The sequence below is a fragment of the Bufo bufo genome, chromosome 11 (genome assembly GCF_905171765.1).
Source record: "Bufo bufo chromosome 11, aBufBuf1.1, whole genome shotgun sequence".
Classification (NCBI taxonomy): domain Eukaryota; kingdom Metazoa; phylum Chordata; class Amphibia; order Anura; family Bufonidae; genus Bufo; species Bufo bufo.
Window position 1 is genome coordinate 19,625,918 of NC_053399.1, and position 17,993 is coordinate 19,643,910.

General features: G+C 47.9%; 1 protein-coding gene across 1 annotated transcript in view; it reads right to left on the minus strand.

The window, feature by feature from the left end:
* The window catches only part of UNC79 (unc-79 homolog, NALCN channel complex subunit), a 98,304-nt gene that overhangs the window by 50,202 nt on the left and 30,109 nt on the right, over positions 1-17,993 (minus strand). Inside the window, exons 11-24 of the mRNA XM_040411655.1 lie at positions 16,935-17,165; positions 15,155-15,345; positions 14,429-14,552; positions 12,555-12,695; positions 12,249-12,470; positions 11,909-12,136; positions 9,511-9,658; positions 7,634-7,713; positions 7,359-7,507; positions 5,583-5,740; positions 4,029-4,210; positions 3,657-3,858; positions 2,867-3,046; positions 2,568-2,633 (exon numbers count right to left, since the gene is read on the minus strand). Coding sequence (XP_040267589.1) covers positions 2,568-2,633; positions 2,867-3,046; positions 3,657-3,858; positions 4,029-4,210; positions 5,583-5,740; positions 7,359-7,507; positions 7,634-7,713; positions 9,511-9,658; positions 11,909-12,136; positions 12,249-12,470; positions 12,555-12,695; positions 14,429-14,552; positions 15,155-15,345; positions 16,935-17,165 — 2,302 coding nt within the window. The remainder of the gene's footprint in view (positions 1-2,567; positions 2,634-2,866; positions 3,047-3,656; positions 3,859-4,028; positions 4,211-5,582; positions 5,741-7,358; positions 7,508-7,633; positions 7,714-9,510; positions 9,659-11,908; positions 12,137-12,248; positions 12,471-12,554; positions 12,696-14,428; positions 14,553-15,154; positions 15,346-16,934; positions 17,166-17,993) is intronic.

The window sequence follows — 17,993 nt, forward strand, 5'->3', positions numbered from 1 at the left end:
TCCCTTCACCCCACCCCCCACAGGAGAGCTGACATGGATCTGCTAACTCTTTTCCCGCCTGGAGAGACAAGGCTTAGTGGGGGCAAGTAACCTGAGAAGGGGAAGTGGGGGGTTTGGAGCCAGGAATACTTACCCGTCTGGCGTGTTCTGCCCCCCCTGGTTCCAGCCGGGTCACCACCCTCGGTGTGCGGCCCCTTGGGAGGGCTGCTACATCGGAAACAGAGGGGACTTGTTATGGGCGACCGTGGTGACCCGAAGGCTGGTGGGATGCAGAGGCTTTAGGAACCTCTGGTCCGCCTCGTCTTCTGGAGACCGGGAAGGAGCCGCGGGCTTGGGGACCCCCTGGTCTCCCATCTCCTGGGTGGGAGTGCAGGCAGCTAGAACTGCCTGTAATCCTGCTAGGAAAAAAGGAAAAAAAGGGGGAAAAAAAAACAAAAAAAATGAAAAACTCAGAAGACCTGTAAAGCAGGGAGGTCTACCTCCTACGGACACTAAGCGAAAACTGTTTTAGTGCATAACTGAAGGGAGGAGCTCACACTTTGTGTGCTTAGTGTCGCCTCCTAGTGGCAACAGCTATACCCATGGTCAAGGCCTGAGTCCCCCAATGAGATGGATGAGAAAGCAGCCTGATACGTAGATAACAGCAGCACTTACTTGTCAAGGGCTAGAAACCCTGTATTTTATAGGTTTCTACTTTTAAAAAATTTCCAGTAAAAATTCAGATTTTTGACCTTTCCAGTTCTGGTAATTTTATGAATCTGTGCGCAGGTAAATTTAGGCCTAAGCAGTATGTATGGACTGGGCACATGTTGAACGTTTCGTTTTAAGAGGTGAGGTGCATATAACGCTCTGGTTGGATCAGACTTTTACCCAGTAATATAAAAAATTACACTTTGACGGAAAGTTGCAGGAAGGTGTCTGTATAAACTGCTGAGCGCCATTCTGACAACATTGCCGGGCATCTACTTTCACAAAATATATGGGGGGGGGGGGTTAGTATGCTTTTTTTACATGTAATTTAGGTTTATTTTGTACATCAAAAATGTGTAAATTTTTGTGGCTACCAGAGGTACAAAATGTCCAAACACCCCTGGCAGTGAAAGGGTTAAGGTGAGCCAGTACCTCTTATCTGTCAATCTATATAGGAAAATGATAATTGCGCCGTCTTCTTTACCATTATCATTTTTCTATTTAAAGGGGTTTTCGGAGATTTTTTGACTGATCAGTGGGGGTCCGACAACCGGGACACCTGGCGATCAGTTATTTGAAAAGGCACCGGCGCCTCAACTTTCTTGCAGCTTTCCCTAGTTCATGTGATGTCACGTTCATCAGTCACGTGACCTAGGCGCTGCTTAGCCCCATAGAAGCAAATGGGGCTGAGCTGCGATACCAAGCACAGCCACTACACAATGTGCTTAGTGAGCAAACAGCTGATCGGCGGGGGTCCTGGGTGTCGTACCCCCACCGATCAGATACCGATGATGTCATCCATTAAAAAAAAAAAAATCGCAGAAAACCCCTTTAACTTGGGTTAAACTTAGAGAGATTGTGCCAAGCTTAAAAGTTTGTCCTGTATCCACAGGATAGAGAACAACTATCTGATCAGTGGAGGTCTCAGCAGTTGGCCCCCAACAATGAGGTGGCTATCCTGTGCCTAGGGGACAGCCCCTTCAAGTCCGGAGAGCGGGAGTACCGGGTCGAGCATGTGCGCTGCCGCTCCATTCATTCTCTATGGAACTGCCAAAGTTAGCTTAGTATAGGGTTCGGCAATCTCTGGCAGTCTTAAAGGAAATGAATCAGGGGGCAGCATGCTTGATCAACCTGGCTCTGCACTCAGAGAGGGAAAAGGGAACCCTGTTATTGGGAACGGTGGGGGTCCAAGCGGTTAGACCACCGATCAGATAACCTGCGGATAGGGGATATCTTTCAAACTTAGCACAACTCCTTTAACTGGAGGAAATTTGCACTTTTTGTGCTTGTAGTGGAGGGGTACAAACCCCATCAATCTACAGAATATAAGGGTTGGGGTGCAACATCCAACCCTTTATTCAGGGAAGGGCCCAGCAGACCCTGATAATCAACGATTCAGGCCTCTTGCACACGACCGTATGCCCTCCGAGATATAAGGTTCGTGAGCGGGACATATGTCCCAGAGCGGCATTGATCGTGCGCACGGGAGCGCACAGCTTCATAGATTACAATGATGCTGTGTACGTCGGGCCGCCCGCGCGGCTATTGTCCCGGACTCGTAAGATCATATGAGTGCGGGACAATAGCCCGGCGGGCGGCCCGACGTGCACTGCATCATTGTAACCTACGAAGCTGTGCGCTCCCGTGCGCACGATCAATGCCGCCCCGGGACATATGGCCCCCTGACGGACAGTATATCTCGGAGGGCATACGGTCGTGTGCAAGAGGCCTCAATAACATTGCTGAGTGACAGAAGCCAACTTCATTGTAGAGGCCACGTCCCTGCCCCTCCTATCCTCTGCCATGTAGATGTCCTTTTGCGTCAGAGGTTTTTTTGAATTTTCGGAATAATACAAGACATTTTTCCGTAGACTCACCCTGAGCTTGCTCCGCCATGCCGCCAAGCACCGGTGCAGACTGTTCGTGTCTTGTCAACCTGACAGCTGAAGGGTAAGAGAGCAAGTAAGAGACGACAAGGAGTGACGGCGAGTGACACAAACGCCAAGCAAGAGTTTAAAGGGCTGGTAGTGCTAAATCCTGCACCTGATAAAAGAACGGTGGCATCAAATAAAAGGAACAGCTACAGCACCGGAGATATGTGACATAAGCTAGTGATGATGGGGGGCAGGGGGGTTCGGCTATATGGGGCATCTCATTTAAGTCATTAATACTCAACGGATTTTGGTGCTGAGAGTCTCTGGCAGGGAAAGGGCTCTCTTGGATTCTCCAGCTCCTTTGACGCTATCTCTCAGGGAACGGACGCTCTTCTGTCGGTTGCGTGCAAATCTCGCTCTTTTGATCTTCCACAAGGCGGCATCACTTAAATTAGCAACGTTTGTCCTCACCGCTGTGATGGCTAAATTATAACAATATAAAGCAAAAGAGGAGAAAAGTATAAGGACAATATAATAAGGGACTTGCTGATTAAATGAAGCATGCAGAATAGTGAGTGCAGCTCTGGAGTATAATACAGGATGTAACTGAGGATCAGTAAAGGATAAGTAATGTATGTACACAGTGACTCCACCAGCAGAATAGTGAGTGCAGCATTGGAGTATAATACAGGATGTAACTGAGGATCAGTGCAGGATAAGTAATGTATGTACACAGTGACTCCACCAGCAGAATAGTGAGTGCAGCTCTGGAGTATAATACAGGATGTAACTCAGGATCAGTACAGAAGAAGTAATGTGATGTATGTACACAGTGACTGCACCAGCAGAATAGTGAGTGCAGCTCTGGAGTATAATACAGGATGTGACTCAGGAAAAGTACAGGATAAGTAATGTATGTACACAGTGACTGCACCAGCAGAATAGTGAGTGCAGCTCTGGAGTATAGTACTGGATGTAACTCAGGATCAGTACAGGATAAGTAATGTATGTACACAGTGACTGCACTGATTATGTAGGTTGTGGTCAGATGTGAAGAGATGTTTTAAGTCCAGGTATCTCCAAAGGTCTTACTTGTAGGGAAGGGGAACTCCTTGTTGCAGTCTAAGTGTAGCTGAGCCTCCAGAGACAAGGTGTCAAATCTGTTCACAAAGAACTCCCAGCTGAGGGCAGGAATGTCTTGCTTCAGGAAATGAAGAAGCAGCAGTTTGCTGAGAATGGTCGGCCGGTCCTTCACCACAGTGTCAAACTGGAAATCCAGGCAAAGGCAAAGACCCTGCAAAGACAAGGCAGGAAGAAACCGGGAATAACGGGCAATCCTTATACCGATGCATGGCAGAACGTCAGAGAACGATGTATTTGAAGGGGAAAGAGTCCTGCTCCACCGCACCATCCTACAAGAGCAGCGGGAGTGGCACCACTCTGTGGCGGGATTCCCAGTCTCACCTGTAGAGCGGGTCTCTTAATGGTGTCCAGTAAAAGTCCAGCTCTTGTAGCCACGGCCGGGTTCACGTCTTCCACCGCAGTTAGGAAACAGCAGAAAGCATGGGCCAGGGAATACTTTAACAGATGGTTTTTGGTGACTGAGTGAATGTCCAGAAATCGGCACACGACGGCGACCTTCTCCACTGTAACAATGATACGAGGCATGCATGAGGAAAAGCATTACCTGTTATTAACCTCTTAATGACCAGAGCATTTCAGATCCAAATGACCAGAATTTTTTTTTTTTTAAACAATTTTGAACACCTGGTGGTTTAAAGGGGTTTTGTGGGAGTACAACATTGATGACCTGTCCTCAATATCAGATTGGTGGGGGGGTCCGACTCCCGGCACCACCGCCAATCAGCTGCATGGAAAGGCTGCACAGCACCATACAGATGAAAACATGAGGATGGGTTGCCCATTTTGTTTTGGTCCTTTTGAGCCATAATGGGGGTCATTTATTAAAGAGAACCCGTCATCAACGTTATGCTGACCTCACTAATGGCAGTATAAAATAGTGACAGAAATGCTGATGTCAGCGGTGTGTCACTCATCAGCTAAATGTAAGTGGTTGCCGAGAACCAGCATCACAATCATTGCAGACTGGACCTGGAAAAGAGTCCCGACCTCCTGAGAAGAGTCCTGGTTATAAATAAATCTCCTGCTGATGGCTGACAGTCTTCTACCTAGTTTTCTCCCTTTCTCTCTAGGAGAGAACTGCCAATCATCAGCAGATGGGCGAGAGAGCAGGAGATTAGGAATAACCAGGACTCTTCTCAAGTAGACTGGACTCTTTTCCAGGCCTAGGCTGGAACGATTATGATGCTGGTTCTCAGCAACCACTTACTTTTAGCTCATAAGTGACACATCGCTGAGGTCAGCATTTCTGTCACTATTTTATGCTGCCCTCAGTGAGGTCAGCATGAAGTTGATGACAGGTTCCCTTTAAAGCTTTTCTGGCGTAAAAATAGTCACAAAGAGCATTTTTGAGAGTGACTAATTTAACGCCCATGCAACAATAGATGAGCAGGATGGGGCCGTGTCGGGGCTGGAACTCCGGCCCCGGACAATTTACTACTTTTTTTATTTTGCCTGGAAACTAGATAAAAAAAACTTTTCCAGACAGGCGCATGGACTGCCATATGTGCTCCTAATTTATGACAAGGTGCATGCCTCGTTATACATTAGCGGTATACTACGGCAGCGCAGCGGGGAAAAACTAAGACCGGCGTAAAAAGCCGTCTTAGTAAATGTCCGCCAAGGTGTGTAGTCACAGGCAAATGTTTGTTTATTCTTTAGTCTTTTATTATTTTTGACTTCTTTTATATAGATATTTGATGCATTTGCCCCCCATGAGGTCATAAAAAAACGATGGGGGACGTTAACAAATTTTTTTTTTTAAGCTTTGCACTGTAGCGGGGGCCCCAATAGAAACGACCAGCGGAAAGCAGCTTTCCCAGAAAAAGAATCTCGTGACCTTGGTCCAGGGATTTTCTTGAGGTGCAAACGATTTACCTGCTTCAAACCTCATTTTCCAGTCTTTGCTGTTAAAGTTGGAGTTTATGATTGTCCAGAAAATATCGGCACCGTAGGGAAGGGACAGGGCATGAAGAAGCAGGGGGACCCCCAAAGACGACAACTGCGAGAACTCCGACTTTAGAACTCGCCACAAGCTGCGGGAGAAAGCAGTGATCTGTCCGTCAAGAAACACTCAAGCGTCATGGTGGCAAACATTCAAGAACATTCTGATACTGAGTGACTGTGCAAATACTCTGCACCACGGCATAGGCTTCACCCACAACCAAAGCTGCACACAGAGCCATGAAATCGGATACCTCACATAACAGTAAACCTGAGCTCTTAAGGAACATGCCTGTTTTCAATAGCAGCCTGCAGAATTTTTCAAGCAGCTCTAGAGGTGACTAGAGTACGAAATAAATTCACCAATCTATGGCCCAGTACAAAAGAACACACAATACATAGTCAAGTCCCGTTATTCTGAGCAGCAGCTAATATCCTGACTAACCGCCGTGTGCAGCACGGGCAGCAGCTAGACGGGCCCGGAGTGACTCCATAAGGTCCTGGTAAGTGGTCACAGGTGTCTGGAGCCATGCATAGAGCGAACACAACCATCGAGGTGGTCCCACAGATGCTCAATCGGGTTCAGTTTCCACGTCGCTTATTCACAATGCTGCCCTTTGTCCGCTCTCCATACACTTTCACCACAGCAGCAGAGAACAGTTCACACTGCGCAGTTTCAGAAATACTGACACCCGGGGCCCGAAAGCCAATAATCATCCCTTTCTGCAACTCTGATAAATCCCCCTTTTACCCATGACACAAAGAGAGATGTGTGTGCAGACAGCCGATCACACACCTTATATACCCACCGAGCCAGCTCAGCACACCTCATATACCCACCGATCCAGCTCACCACACCTTTATATACCCACCGAGCCAGCTCACCACACCTCATATACCCACTGAGCCAGCTCACCACACCTTACATACCCAGCGAGCCAGCTCACCACACCTCATATACCCACCGAGCCAGCTCACCACACCTCATATACCCACCGAGCCAGCTCACCACACCTTACATACCCAGCGAGCCAGCTCACCACACCTCATATACCCACCGAGCCAGCTCACCACACCTCATATACCCACCAAGCCAGCTCACCACACCTCATATACCCACCAAGTCAGCTCACCACACCTTATATACCCACCGAACCAGCTCACCACACCTTATATACCCACCAAGTCAGCTCAGCACACCGAAATTTTTTCATGACCTACACGCTGTCGACGTCAAAAGTAGGAAGAGGTCAGAATAATGGGACTTGATTGTGAATAAGGGCTCATTCACATGAACATATGTGTTCCGTTCCGTATATTGGGGCCGCAGTTTGCGATCTCCAATGCACGGAGAATGTTTGTGAGGCCTCCGGGATGGATCCAGACCCATTCAACTTGAATGGGTCTGCATCCCTCCGTTCCGCAAAAAGATAGGACATGTTCTATCTTTTTGCGGAATGGAAGTACGGGACGGAACCCCACAGAAGCCCTCCGTAGTGCTTCTTTTCCGCATCTCCGGATTTGCGGACCCATTCAAGTGAATGGGTCCGCATCCGTGATGCGGAATGCACACGGAACGGTGTCCGTTTATTGCGGATCCACCTATGCGCTCCGCAATACGGAAACGGAAGCCATACGTTCGTGTGAATGAGCCCTAATTCCCAGTTATTCCCCAAGCCAAATCTGCTCCTTAGCAGTAGACATAACTACCTGGAGATCAGCATGTGTTCCTGAATGTATGCCAAGAACGGCAGGTGATCCTTCTTGGCGATATATAGGCACTCGCCGTGGAGACACAGAATCTTCAGGCAGTTCAGCATGTTAAACAGAATGTCTGGCTCATCAAACTTTGCCATTTCCTAAAACACAAAGGGAAAAAAAAAATTTAGAAGTTGCAAAAAAAAGAAATACTGTAAAAAATGTAAGAAACTACAAGACCATGTTGGAGATCGGGGAGGACGCACACATTACACAGGGCCACCTACCTGCAGGATGGTGTAGATTAATTTCAGGGTGACAGGAAGTTGCTGGTAACAAAATTTTGGCTCGGTGTCATTTTTGATGGCTGAAAAGGAAGGAAAGCTGGCTGAAGGCGAATCAATGGTTTTAAAGGGGTTATCCCATGAATAATGTAAGGCCTCTTTCACAGCTCAGGGGGCGTGTCCGTGCTCTCCCTATCGCAGCTCAGGGGGCGTGTCCATGCTCTCCCTATCACAGCTCAGGAGGCAGTTGGAGGATGAAACTGAGCATGTGCGACCATCTCAGTGAGCAGGACAATGAAATAAGTAAAAAAAAAACAGCAGGTGGCGCTATACAGATACATTTTATTGAATAACTCAGTGGCCATGCTAAATTTTTAATCACATGCAATTACAAAAGTATTCAGATCCAGGTGCTGGTTTGAAAACTGTAGAATATTTTTCGTAGGACAACCCCTTTAACTCGAGATTTAGCAAAAGTAAAGCAGAGGAGTGTATTGGTTACAATGGGCAACTTGTTTCCCTTGCACTAGTATTTCAAACAGCAAGGATCAGAATCCTCCGGCACTCCAGCTGTAGTGAAATTACAGCTCCCAGCATGCTCCATTCACTTCTATGGGAGTCCTGAGAACAACCAAGCAAGCGTGCATGATGGGAGTTGTAGTTTCACCACAGCTGGAGTGCCGAAGGTTGCTGATCTAAGTCGTAGTCTCAGTCTCTGTACTGCCCATGAGATAGGATGACCCGGCGCCCAGTTAAAGGGACGTTTCCCTCTGGTGGCACCGTATTCCTGCACCACTGAGAACGAAGACACAAAGTGAATACTTAAAGATAGTAAACACATCTGGTGTGAGTTTTACCACTTAAGGACTGGTCAATTTTAGGCCTTCAGTACTGAGAATTTTTTTCTATCATCTCATTACTAGAGCCATAAGGGATTAAATAAAATCCAGTATCAGTTCTGTGTCTTTAAAGGGCATCTGTCAGCAGTTTTGTACCTATGACACTGGCTGTCCTGTTACATGTCCCCCATTAGCAGCTGTGTTGGCCCCATGTTCATATGTTGCCCGCATTACTGAGAAATATGTTTTAATTTATGCAAATAAGCCTCTAGGAGCAACGGGGGCGTTATCGTTACACCTAAAGGCTCTGCGCCCTCTGCAACTGCGGTGCCCTCTGCACTTTGATTGACAGGACCAGGTACTGAAAACATCATCACAACTGGTCCTGACAATCAAAGTGCAGAGGGCGCAGCAGTTGCAGAGAGAGCAGAGCCTTTAGGTGTAATGGTAACGCCCCCGTTGCTCCTAGAGGCTCATTTGCATATAGTAAAACATCATTTTTCTCAGTAATGCGGGCACATATGAACATGGAACCAACACAGATGCCTTCAGCTGCCAAGCGCACATGTAACAGGTCGGCCAGTGTCATAGGTACAAAACTGCTGACAGACGCCCTTTAAAGGATTTCATTCCAAGTGTGTATGTACCATGGAAGCAGTCGATGCAGCTGGGCCCTTGGAGAAAGCCGACCTAGAAACCTTGATCCATCCCCCTTACAGGACTCCCCATTACAGAAGAAGGGGACAGTTAGCACAAAATGGGGTGAGCTATTCGCCCAAGGGTCATGACATGGGGGGTGAAGATAGACACGAACTCCAGACGCTTCTGCCTTGGAGGGTAAAACCTGGCACCAAAATGGGCGGCCCAATCAGTGCTACGAGGTCCCATCTCCCTTGTGCAGAACAACCACCAAAGCCAAAACACGAAAATGCCCAATGGGGACAGGCAGGGGGCTAAGCAATGGCCGGCTTTATGTGATGCAGGCTGTATGTACAGCAGCGAGGAGCATCGTCCTGTATGTTACCCTTCTATGTGACACACCTGTGTTGGACGCTTCGGCCGTCCCGGCGTGTGTCCCCGGATTATTTCCTTGTTTTTTTGATGGATTCTCTTCCTCTTCTCCTCCATTCCCGATGATAAATTGAGCTCTTGAGAACAGCAGACTCTCTTCTAGACTGTCTGTTGGTTCCTATGAAAAATACGTGCCCCCGTTAGAGCTTCCCTGAACATTTACCATTTATAATACAGTGTTTCTTCCAGACTTGTTTTCTGGGAATGCAGGTCATAAATCTGGGATGATCTACATGGCTCGTTCCTACGTGATAAGTGATCTATGGAGTTCTCCTTCTGTTCCTCCTCTCTGACACGTCCATCAATCCCACCCCACCCCTTACGATAGGGAGCCATTCATCATAAAACTTGCTGAAGCGGAGAGACAGGATCTGGTGTGTACACCAAAAAATCACTTCATCCATCACGTCCATCTCCGTAAGGCGGGCGTCCCATTAACAATCCTGCTGCGCTGTCGTGTAAGCTGGAATATCCCCGGACACAATGAGCTCTGCATTTTTTCAAAATGACAGTGCGGAGAATAAAGGATTACAGGAGCGAGGGCCACATTCACCATACCTCAAGCAGGAACAAGATCCCCGCTCTCTGCGGACGCAGCGTTAATCCCGCTTTATAGTTCAGCTATTAAAGGGCATCTGTCACCGTAGGTGTCCAAATAAAACTGGCTGACCTTTGAGATGTGCGCTGGTCAGCTGAACGCTAAGATCTTGGTCCCATCTTCCATGCCAAGAAAACTGCCGTTTTAGAATATGGAAAGGAGACCCTAGGAGCAACGAGGGCGGTGCCGTTGCACCTTGTTACTCCCAGAGGCTCCGTTTACTGCCATTCATGCTGCGCCTTCCTTCACCATTATGCTGATCAACAGCTGTAGAGGAACCACTATATCTAGCTCTGACTGTTGTGTGTTTTGCAGTCCGTGAATTGGGGATCCGCAAAACACGGATGGCGTCCGTGTGCGTTCCGCAATTTGCGGAACGGCGCGGACAGCCATTGATATAACTACCTATTCTTGTCCGCAAAACGGACAATAGGACAGTTTATATTTTTTTTGATGGCTGTGTGCTGTCCGCACTTTTTGCGGCCCCATTGAAGTGAATGGGTCCGCATCCGAGCCGCAAAAACTGCGGCTCGGATGCGGACCAAAACAACGGCCGTGTGCATGAGGCCTAAGGCTGACTAATGTTTAAACTGACCAATATTAGACTGACTAATGATGATTAGAACATATTCACTCCTGGCCCTGAGGTCTTGTGGTTCCGCACGTGCGCAGTAAAGGGATGAAGGTTGCCCATCTGACCGGCGGTCGCCATTCCTTCACTGCGCATGTGCCAAGCACGCAACCGTGAGACTCTAGGGCCAGGCGTGAATATGTTTTCACTGTCTGTACTGTCAGTATTAGCAGTGGGGGGAGTGACATGAAGAGCAGTGAGGAGAGCCTCTGGGAGCAACAAGGTGCAGCGGCACCGCCCTCGTTGCTCCTAGGGGCTCATTTGCATTTTTATAAAATAGCAGTTTTCTTGTAACGCGGGCACGAGGAAGATGGTACCAAGACCAAGACCGTTCAGCTAACCAGCGCATATGTCAGAGATCAGCCAGATGGCCTTTAAGCAAATGTCCTGCAGCGGTCTTAAAAATTATATAAAAGATTTGAAATTGACTTCAGTGGCTGAGGCTTTTGCTCTGTCCCTTCTTTATGCTTTACACTGCAGCTCTGCTCAGCTATGATCAGTGATTATACCCAAGCTGTAGAATCTTTAGCAGTTTGAGACATATCTCCTCTCACCTGAGGCTTAGGCTACAGTTTGGTCCCTTCTCCCTTCTTTACACTGCAGCTATGATGCTATAGGTTCCAGAGGTTGAGGGGGTCCAATTCGGTGAAGAAATACTTATTTTTGGGGGGAAACACAGTGCTAGTTTTCTGTTGTCTTCCTCCACTATGTTGGCCGCCTGTGTGCAGACGATGACTTCTAGTCGCACCCTGTCTATGGCTCTGTTTCATTAAAGCACGGCTAGAATCGGTGGCTCCAGCCCAGCGGCTCTGTCTATTGGAGTCTAAGGTAGTCAGAAATCCACTTACTGTCTTATTACAGGCTCTGTCCGGCTGCCATGCTGTTTACTGCAGCTCTGCTTGTTCAGATTGGCTGCTGCCTACAAGCACAAGCTCTGCAGCATTGTAAAGCTTAGGGAAGGAAAAGAGCAGGAGCCTCTGATACTAAACCAGGACTGAAAAGGAGATTATAAGGAAACTGCTGTATATGGACCAGGGGAGGGGGAGCCTCGTGAATGCATCCTCATGCCTAAAAGTGGTTTGAATAGGGGGCATGGGCAGTCATTGATCCTGACGATTGACAGTCAGCAGGACCCTCACCACCAGTCGGATCTCCACCTTAGGAGCCAATCGCTGGAGCAGCTCACAGGCCATCTGGTAGCAGAGGATACTGGACTGGCACAGACTGCACTCCACGGCCTTCTCATCCTTCTGGCACGTGTGCGATCCTCCCCAGGGGGCCTGGAAAACGTTATTGATGATGGAAATGATGTCCTTAGACAGACTGTGCTCCAGGCCCAGAGTGATGCCATCATCTTGTAGCTCCATCTGCAACAAGGCAAACATTCAGAATCTCCCACTGCGTCTACACAGCGTCCCTCAGACCCTGCAAACTGGCTGAAGAACTGGAAGTTTCAAGGCTTCCCTTACGGCACCGTACCTGTTTCAGTATGAGGTCGAACATGAGGATGAAACAATTGAGATTCATCTCGTCGTCATCGCAGTCAAAGTCAATGGTTCTTCCAGTGGGATGTCCATAGTTCTTAAAGGGGCTGCGGAAAGGACTACGCATGGGGCTTCGGAAGGGACTGTGAAACGGGCTGGGGAAAGGGCTCAGCATACTGTGTAACACCCGGCGCCCTGGATCCGAGGCGATGCTGCCCTGCAAAAGTGAGGTGGAGGAAAGAGGTCAATGGATGCGGAGGTCTAGGATGTCCCATTGGTGTAATAGTCGGCTTTGTCTTACCCTGTGACCTGGAACGTTTCCTGAAAGTTCTGTGATCCGGACTTTCCTTTGATTGGCCAGCTCCTTTACCGAGTTTACTCCGTCAGAAAACATGCTGATCAACAGCTGTAGAGGAACCACTATATCCAGCTCTGACAGCACCTGTGAGATACATAGAAGCCCAGGCTAAGGATATATACATGGGGTATGCCCAGTAAACACTCAAAGTTCAGTTCACGTCCTTCCTGCTATGTCCCGCCACGATTTAATGATGTCCTGGATCAACCAATTTTACCCCCCCCCCCTATTAATGAGCTTTAAGCTCGGTACAAACCTGTACTGATTTTTGGGACTAGTCAGATGCCCATGGCGGTCCCTACAACTAAACTCATGGCCGTCTACACAACCAAATCCATGGCAGTTCTCACGGATATGGTCATGTTGATCCCTACAAATAAGCCTATGGCAGTCCCTATAACTAAAGCCATGGAGGTCTCCACAACTATGACCATGGTGGTCCCTACAAATACACTCCCTGCAGTCCAACAATCCCAACAACTAATCCCATGAAGTCCCAACAACTAGGTCAATGGCAGTCCCTACAACTAAGCCCATGACACTATTCACAACTACGCCCACTGCAGTTCTAATAACTAAGGCGGTCTCTACAACTAACATATATCAAGGGGAGAAAAACAGAACTGGATCGCACATCCACAATGCTATGCTTGGATCTAATTAAACTCGCTTCTCAGCGCCATATTAAAGTGTACAGCCCCCCATACTGCATGCTGTACAAGAGGCATTAGTGTACATTTTGATCGAAAGGCATAAGCCCACTCACCACGCCAAGGTTACCTCTGAGAGGGACCTACTCTGACAAAAAGTGGTACAGTACTGCGCGGTGGCCTTTGTTTTTGTGGCGCTGTGCTGGTGGGTTGGTGGGACCCAGTGCCACAGGGTTGCTGTTTGACTCCTGGGTCCTGCCGCCCACTAGGGCAGTGCCGCTTTGTCACTGCATTGTGCTGCGCCTTTTTGTCAGAGTAGGTCCCACTCAAAGAGGTAACCTTGGCGTGGTGAGTGGGCTTATGCCTTTTGATCAAAATGTACACTAATGCCTCTTGTACAGCATGCAGTATAGGGGGCTGTACACTCTAATATTGCGCTGAGAAGCGAGTTTAATTAGATCTAAGCATAGCATTGTGGATGTGCGATCCAGTTCTGTTTTTCTCCCCTTGAGAAGTCCATACAACTAAGCCCATGGCAGATCCCAAAAGCAAGCCCATGACACTATTCACAATTAAGTCCATGGCAGTTATAAAAACTAAGTAAATGGCGGTCCCTACAACTAAGCCAATGGCGGTCCCTACAACTAAGCCAATGGCGGTCCCTACAACTAAGCCAATGGCGGTCCCTACAACTAAGCCAATGGCGGTCCCTACAGCTAAGCCAATGGCGGTCCCTACAGCTAAGCCAATGGCGGTCCCTACAGCTAAGCCAATGGCGGTCCCTACAACTAAGCCAATGGCGGTCCCTACAAATAAGGCGATGGCGGTCCCTACAACTAAGCTAATGGCGGTCCCTACAAATAAGGCGATGGCAGTCTCCAGAACTAAGATAAAGGCGGTCTTTACACCTAAGCCTATGATGGTTCCCAAACCTAAGATCACTGCGATCCTCTCAATGAGGCCCATGGTGGTGCCCACAACAAAACCCATGGCAGTGTCCACAATTAAACCCATGGTTTTACCAATCACTAAGCTCATGGCAGTAAGCCCATGATGTTCCCGATCACTAAGTCCTTGGCGGACCCTACAACTAAGTTCATACCAGTCTCCAAAACGTAAAGACCTTGAATTGTAATAGAGCTAATATAGAACGTCCAAAATTCTTACATGAAGCCAAAGCAAAGCTTGCTCCTGGACAGAAGAAGGATAACCGGTGAATCTGCAGCTGATGAACCCAAACATCTCCTCCATGGAGAAAGGCAAAGGGCAAAGCTCAATGTCAAACATTTTACTGTGAAGATAAAACGGAAAATGACAAAGGTTTTTTGGGGACTTAGATACTGATGACTGGTGACACCTAGCGGCCACCCAGTGGGGTCAGTTGGGGTTCCGGATGCCAGACCCTTCTGATTTGATATTGATGATCGATCCTGAATCCCAGAAAACCCCTTTAACACAAATACATGTCATGTCTAACTGATCATGCTTATCCAATCCATACAGGAAATGGCAAGCCATACTCTAAAGGGTTAACAAGTTATATTCTTAAAGGGGCTTTCCAGCTTTAAACCCTTATTTAATTAGCGCCCTCTGCACTTTGATTGACATGTTCAGGTGTGGTGATGTTTTCACTGCCTGGCTCTGTCAATCACAGTGCAGAGGGTGCAGCAGTTACAGGGAGAGTAGAGCCTCCAGGTGTAATGGTAACGCCCCCGTTGCTCCTAGAGGCTCATTTGCATATAGTAAAACATCATATTTCTCAGCAATGCGGGCACCTAGGAACATGGGACCAACACAGATGCCTTCAGCTGCCAAGTGGACATGTAACAGGTCAGCCAGTGTCATAGGTACAAAACTGCTGACAGATGCCCTTTAAACAGAGGTGTAACCCACCTGAGGACCTCCCGAAATTCCTTGAGCTGATTGTCGGGCACTTCTGTCCTGATCGCCTCCAACCACTCCGGCATGATACACTCCCAGATTGGCTGGTTTATCACATTATATGGAATAAGGCACAGAATTCTATTGAGACCTTCCTTCAGCTGCGTGACCGTACTGCAGGACTTGTCCCAGTATCCACCGACCTGAGGAACCGAAATCTCAGTCTGTCACTTGCAATACCACTGTTCTACCATTTGGGGGCGGCGACAGATTCTATACGTAACATAATAAACAGCAACGCTACTTGGTCCAGTGGGGTTTTCAGCAAGGTCTCTTGGTGCTGCAAAGGTCCCAGCAATCGCATGATCGCCGGATGAAAGGTCACACAACCATTCTGCTGGGTCAGTGACAGTTCACAGGTCAGGGCTGTTTTGTCATGTCACAGGGGAAATAAGTAATACAACAAAAAATGGAAAAAAATTAAATAAAATCTATAAAGCAATCAAGTCCACCCAGAGATCTTTTCTTACCTTTTGACAGAGACGTCATCCAAATAACTGACATACAATGGCAGAAAAAAATAACTTTTTTGTTTAGGGTTTTTAAGTTGGACTAACATAAAAAAAATGTGAATGTAAAAAAAAAATGTATTGTTACTTTTTTTACACAATAAGGGCTCATGTATTTTTTGTCTGCGTCCGTTTTTTTTGCGGCTAGTATGCAAAACCATTAATTTCAAATGGGGCCGAAAAACCCCCCGAAAGGACTCCCTGTGCATTTCGTATCCATATGTCCGCAAGTCCATTCCGCCCAAAAAAAAAAAATAGTCCTATTCTTGCCCTATGAGTTGCAAGAATAAATCGCTTTATTAAATGAAAAATAAAAAAAAATCGGATGCAAAAAATCTGGATATTAAGGCTCCATTCACACGTCCGCAAATGGGTCCGCATCCGTTCCGCAATTTTGCGGAACGGGTGCGGACCCATTCATTTTCTATGGGGACGGAATGGATGCGGACAGCACACAGTGTGCTGTCAGCATCCACATTTGCGGAGCGCGGCCCCGATCTTCAGGTCCGCAGCTCCGCAAAAGATAGAACATGTCCTATTCTTGCAGCTTGCGGACAAGAATAGGCATTTCTATAGGGGTGCCGGGCGGGTGTGTTGCGGATCCGCAATTTGCGGGTCCACAAGACACCACGGACGTGTGAATGGAGCCTAAAGGGATTGTCCAGTTTTTTTTTGTTTTTTTTTGCCCTCCAGCCAGCAGCATCCCACACTCACCTGCAGCTCTGTTCCCGGCCTCCTTCGCTGGACTTCTGTTCCTCACCTGTCAGCTTCTGCATGGACGGGGTCACATTCACCACGGGAGCCAATAATTATGTGCCACTTGGCAATACATCACCACTGAGGCCAGTCATTGGCTGCAGCAGTGCACGTGACCCCATCTGTGTGGGAGGTGACCGAAACCCCAGTGAAGGAGCTGGAATGGAGTATAGATTTCTTCACAACTATTGATGTCTAGAGGGCAAATGAAATTAAAAAAAAACTGGACGACCCCTTTAATACCCAGATTTATTTTGCATCCGTTTTTATTTTTCATTTTTCAGTTAATAAAGCGATTGTGTGCCATTTATATTTGCAACTCATAGGGCTTTACCCTTGTGCCATTTTACCAAATTGTTGATTTGGTAAAATGGTACAAGGGTTGCACTGACCGCTGGCGTACATGGCGTCACACTGACCAGTGACTTTTACAGGGCAGCATCAATACTAAACCTTTTTGTGATTACCCGAGCGAATTCCATCGGCTTGGGCAGCAGGCACATGACCATCACGTCAAAACGGATTTCGCAAACCGTTTTCAGCCACTTGGTGACGAACTGGGGTTTGAGTTTCTCCACCAGACTGCCGACCTCATCATCCATCATGTACGCCGTGGAGTGGAACCATTGAAAGACCATGCTGACCAGGCGCGCCAGGCTCTCGGTGGGCGTGTTTTCACTGGGGGTGCAGAGGCTGACCTGTGCCGCAGAGTGACAGCAATGCAACATGGCGATTAAACGGGACTTGGTAGATTTGTCCATTTTGAACTAAAAAGGGTTTTTCCATAAACAACATGTATCATGACGGCTGGGGGTCTGATCACTGGGACCCTCATGCCTGACCATCGCTCTATTCCTTTCTATTGGACGCGCAATGCTCAGCTCTCTCCTGCAGTCCCATAGAAGTGAATGGAGCCGTGGTCACGCATGTGCACCATTCACACGGGGGGGAGATTCTGGTGCCCCCATTCTTGTGATCGGTGGGGGTCCCTTTTGCATGCAGCAGGGCGGCGCTACACTGTAACGCAATAAAAGTGAATGCGGTCTGCAAGTTGCAACAACCACGATACGCAAGTGGCCAGGAATCCAAAACGGCGGGATATCCCGCGACGTGCATGCCATGGCAACTTGCGCAACAGAGCCACATTCACCTTCATTGTTCTGCGATGTAGCATCGCCATACTGCATTAATAAGGCTACTTTCACACTGCCGTTTCTGGGTCCGCTTGTGAAATCCGTTTCAGGGCTCTCACAAGCGGCCCCAAAACGGATCAGTTCAGCCCCAATGCATTCTGAATGGATAAGGATCCGTTCAGAATGCATCAGTTTGGCTGCGTTTGGTGTCCGTTTTTTAGACGGTCACTAAAACGCAGCTTGCAGCCAAACAGATCCGTCCTGACTTACAATGTAAGTCAACGGGGACGGATCCGTTTTTCACTGACACAATATGGTGCAATTGAAAACGGATCCGTCCCCCATTGACTTTCCATGTAAGTCCGGACGGATCCGTTTTGACTTAGACTTTTT